Below are 5,385 nucleotides of genomic sequence, written 5' to 3'. Positions count from 1 at the left end.
TATATATATATATATATATAATGATGACAGAGAAGTTTACAAAAAAGTCTGTCAGAGTTTTTGCCATCAATATTGCTGTTCATATAATCATGTTTTTGGAATTCTAATAAAAGGTTCAGCTCTATTTATTGTTGTGCTGTTGTTATGGTTATACCTGATATTGGCCAGCAGAGTCCCAGTTATTACTTTGCCCATAGAAGAATTTATCTCCGTGGAGATTGTTCTGTTCATGTATATGCGCCAAGTTTTTTTCATTCTTTTCCCCTCATCCTTTCATTTAGGTTGCACGTGTTTTTTACTACTTGTGTGTAATCGCACTACAGTATGTGGCACCCCTGGTGATGCTGCTGCATACAACATTACTGCTAAAAACATTAGGTAAGTCCAGCACAGCAAAGGGTTTTCTTTTTGCCTTTGTTTCCTTTGGCCCAAAAACGAAGGAGAAAAAAAATCCTTTTATTTTCTTGCTTTCATGCAGGAGGGCACTCGTGGTGGGTCTACCCTGAAGAAAATCTGCCCTGCACCCACAATATGAACTCTGACTTTATAATGCAAGCAGCAGGAGCAGTAGCTCCGGCAGCAGCTTCAGCTGTAGAAACAGGGGCTGGAGCGTCAGTAGCACAGCTCTCTGTGGCCCTGAGGGGCCTGCGGACTGTTTTTAGCCCTTCACTTTTCAGGGGTCTGTTCTCCTTCTTTACTTGGTGGATTGCCGCCTGCCTCTTCTCCACCTCCCTCTATGGTCTCTTCTACCATCAGTATCTCATGGCAGCATAGCATCGGCACACCAGCAGCGACAGACTGCACCACAGTCACTGTATGTCCAGCCTGGTCAGAAAAGAGGAAGGAAGGTTCAGGCGGGTTGGTACGGTGCAATGTGATTTGGGTGGCGACTGCTGCCCCTGCGACCCGGTAACGGATAAGCGGATGAAAATGGATGGATGGCTGGATGAATATGAGGAAAAGTCGGCACAAGTCGTGCAGTACAGGAACATGCACACGCACACATACTCACGCACAGACCCGGTGGTCACCTAGACCCGAAGGACTGCACAAGGGTTAATGGGAACTAATCTGTTAGTTGTGTTGATTTTTAACTTTGATTTGATAATTCTGTCACACCCAGACTAATTTGTCCCTAATGACTCTCTTATTGTTGATTTGTTTGGGTTTTTTTTAATGTGTCGTGGCCTGTAAACATTTCTAATTTTCAACCACTTCCTTTACAACTGTAAATATAAAATCACTAAAAATATAAATCACTTTATTTGTGCATATTGGTTTAATCGGGTTTGACAAATCAACAACCTCTATTTTAAACATTAACAATGAGAGCCGTGAGCTGGGAACTTCCCAGAATTCAGATGAAGCTTCTCTCGTTTGTTACCACTGAAAGTGTTTTATCATTTGTTATTGGCTTCACCGAGGGCATCACACATTGTTGTTCTTACATGTATTCATTTCTGCTCTGGTCTTAAATAAATTACGTTCTTTAAAAATGTCCTTTTTATTTTGTCCTAAGCTCTGTTTGTGTGTTTTTTAATGTAGCCTTGCTTTTGAAGATCTGAGTTTCTTCTCATTTTATTCTTCTTCATTCCTTTCACTCAGAAGATTCCTGGGTCCTTGTCATTTTCTTCACAAGACCATGGATTATTTTTACCCACCAGTAAGAGTTCCTCACACTTCATAGACCATGGCGGAATAATAGCTCGGGGACAAAACCTCTGCTAATGGTGCAGGAAACCAGGGTTTAAATCCTGGCCTTCGAAGACAATGTTGATATTCTGTAAGATATTCCAAAGGACTTGGAGTTGTTTCAGCACCAGTGCAAGTTCCTCACAAATTGTTCTCCATGGAAATTTAGCTCAGGTGCAAAACCTCTGACAATGGAGCAGCAGACCTAGGTTCACCACTGAGAGATCAAACCTTCATCAAGACAAATGTGACTAAAGTGCAATAAAGCCACAGGGATTTAGCACAAAAGTGTGTTTGTGTGTCTTTTTCCTTTTTTGTGGAGATTTTTTTTTCTTTCTTCCTCAGTTTTGTTTCTCATATAAATCTATCTAACATCCTGGAAACATCACTCCAGTTCTTGACCCCTAAAATTGTATTGGCTTCACATTTGATGACTTCAGCAAATTTTTTATGTAGTGAAAAATACTTTTCAAGTCATGACAAATGTCCTGAATAAGGTCACCGGGTCTGTGAATGGTGAATTTAACCATCCTTATCTTGATATTAGGATTTTTTTTTAAATACCCAAAATTACATTTACTGAGCCATTAATCAGCAATCAGTGATAAAAACGTGACTCTGAGAATACTTCCCTTGTTCCCCTATGTATTTGTTCAAACGTGGCCATGCTCACATTCATGACTTCTGTAGTACTGTTCATATGACAGGCACTGAGTCCACACAGAAGTGTCTTAGTGAGCAACTGTATTCTGCACAAAACGACGAGTTTTTCCTGTAACTGTTTGTCTGCATTAACTGCCGCTCCTTTTAACTCCTCAAGGAATAGATTGGGGGGATGAAATTACAAATGGTCCCCGGCTCCTTCTTAATGCCCGTGGTTCTCACCGGGGCCAGTTAATGCAGGCTTTGAGTGACATTGTTCTCATTAGCTGGAAAACAGGGCCAATGCATTCATTGGTAGGTAGACAGATCAATAAGACAGCTTCCAAAACAAACCACTGAAGAGCTCCCTTTATTCCCCTCGAGTGCTCCATTCACCCAGGTCCCTTCTCCATAGAACGACGTGGAGTGGAGACCCCCACCTCACACCCAACACTCACCCACTACTCCCCCCAGGGCGCACTACACACACTTACTCAAACACTCACACAGACATGGTCATCAGCAGAAGAAGTGAGGAGGAGGTTGCAGGATAATTGCCAGCTTTCTCTCTGACAGATCAGCGATCCAGGAGCGACAACCACAACCACACACCAACCTGACCTCGCTTTGTGAATGACCTGGAAGAGAAAAGAGAACACTTTACTCTGCTTGAACACCTCTGACCTGTTTTTACACTTTCTATGCAATCACATCTCCAATTATGACAAAGAGAAAGAGAGCACCAGTTGACTAACATCAGCGCGTAGCAATCAGCTTCAACATAACACATGCAATTATTTGCTTTTCATTATCATGACAACTGCACGCATTTTCAGAAGATGCTGTGAGCAAAATGTAAATTGAACAGAAATATAATAATAGAGGCAGAATTAGAACTGGGAACGCCGTCACTGAGAGTTCAGAGTTGCTATTATCCAGTGGTTCTGGAATGATCAGGCCTTGAGACCCTCATTTTTCCTGATCATGCAACATTATGTTCCAACAAATGTCAAAATGGAACACATTTACGCACCAAAAATACAAAATTAAAAAAAAAAAAAGGTTTGGCTAGGTTTTAAGTAATAACTGGAAATGAATCAAAGCTATTCATTTATTAATTCATTCATTCCTTCATACAGTAATCTGTACAATTTTTTATAAGAGATTTCTTTTTTTAAGAAAAAAAGCTTAGGTGTGCTTTATGTTAACATTCATGAAGACTGTCTATAACCTCATGCATAAACCACAAAGAATATTTTTAAAAGAAAAGTTTGACAATTAAAACTGAAAACAACGAGGCCAGAACACTGACAACCTGCTACTTCCCTTTGCTTTTGATAACAAACCACACATTTTGTACCTTCTTTATTCAAACGACAGACATATGTTACCTGTTCCTGTTGCTGTTGCTACAGTCTGAGTGTGATTGTCTTTCAGCACTATCTACCACTGATATTAACACAGTTATCCTCTTTACAGACAGGATACATGTAGACAATGAAGAAAACATCAGCTAATATTTCAACTTTACTTCAGCACAGCACAGAGTTACATTAATGAACATGAAAAACACAGGATGTGCAGAATGTCAGACAAACATTTTATTATTCTGATAAACAAAGACTTGAGCTAAGCTTCATATATAGCTTTATTGTCAATTTTTGTTTTTTACACATATTGTGTTTCACTGTCTTTAACAGCTTCCTTAGCCATTTATCTGTGTCCCACGTGAAATTCTCCATGACCCACATTCAGGCCTACAGTTTCATTAACATTTTATGTAGTTATGAAACAAACTATATAAAAAAATTATAAATAATTTAATTATTTTTAAAAATCATTACATTTGATTAGAACTCAATATTCTTTTATTAAAATTACATTATTACATTATAAACATAACAAAACAATGACTATATGCAGTTTTAATTTCTAATTTTTATTTCATTCCAAACCAGCAGGAGGACAATACTGATGTTTAATAAATCTGTGGATGTAAGTACATTAAAATCTCAAAGTCATGGTCCAAATTTGAGGTCCGCTGCTGTGAAATGGCCGACTGCTCCTGTGGTAATCACTCCTGCTCCAACATTAATTCATCACCAGATGAACATTGTTCCACTGGGGCTCCCTGTGCTTCACTGTTGTAGGGCTTTAATTAGCAGTTTGGTGATAAGACACTATACCACGGCCACAGTGCTGCAGTGTGTGAGAGAGTGTGTGTGTGTATGTATGTGTGAGAGAGAGACAGGGGGAGAGAGCAAGTGTTTGTATTTTTTTTTCTTAAAACTGAATGTATAAATTGAACAAAAACTTTTGACCCATATTTTAATGAAATATGTATATCCCCATCATTATTCCTGATTCTTTTCTGATAATATTTAACACAAATATAATGATAGCATTTATTTCCTTTATCTCAGTCATCATTTGTGTAGCAACAAAAACTACATTAGTGCACATACTTCCCTGTTTATTATACTGATAATCCAGCAGACAGTGATCTGCCTAATCCCTTCATTTGTATCTGCATGCATTTTTATTTTTCTATGCGCGCCAATCGACCCAGAGTTGTGACCTTTCTAATCATGGTATCCACAATAAGATGGTTCTTCAGTTTAACAGGACGTTTAAAATTAATAAGCAAACACTGTTCAACTGTAGACAGCGACGGCTTTTCTCTTTGAATCCTCAACAGACAGAATATTAAGATCACACAGGAACCTAATAGAGTTCTCATGTAATCCACCTGAAGAAATGAATGAATGAATAAATTAATTAGTTATTTTATTTAAAAAAAGAAATGAAACTAAACGAAAGCAGAAGAAAACCTGCCAAAGTCCAATTCCTCTCAATAAAAACCACAGTTGTCAATGGCTCTCTTCCTGAAAACCTGCCAAAGTCCAATTCCTCTCCATATAAACCACAGTTGTCGATGGCTGCCTTCTTGACAATAAGAACCAACAGAGTGGACTGCCCTCTAGTGCCACCGACTGAGTGTGACAGTGCTCAGAGGGGCAAGGGGGACAGGAGCCTGCTTGCTTTGAGCAT

The 5,385-nt window shown here is 39.0% G+C and overlaps 1 protein-coding gene across 1 annotated transcript in view; it reads left to right on the top strand.

The window, feature by feature from the left end:
- The window catches only part of LOC103397122 (transmembrane protein 161B-like), a 31,950-nt gene extending 30,452 nt beyond the window's left edge, over positions 1-1,498 (top strand). Inside the window, 2 exon segments of the mRNA XM_008335357.3 lie at positions 282-378; positions 479-1,498. Coding sequence (XP_008333579.1) covers positions 282-378; positions 479-774 — 393 coding nt within the window. The 3' untranslated portion in view covers positions 775-1,498.
- The last annotated feature ends 3,887 nt before the right edge of the window (positions 1,499-5,385 follow it).

The sequence above is a fragment of the Cynoglossus semilaevis genome, chromosome W (assembly GCF_000523025.1).
Source record: "Cynoglossus semilaevis isolate Cse_v1.0 chromosome W, Cse_v1.0, whole genome shotgun sequence".
Classification (NCBI taxonomy): Eukaryota; Metazoa; Chordata; class Actinopteri; order Pleuronectiformes; family Cynoglossidae; genus Cynoglossus; species Cynoglossus semilaevis.
The sequence above is the reverse complement of the archived record's forward strand: the minus strand, read 5'-3'. Positions and strand labels throughout refer to the sequence as shown.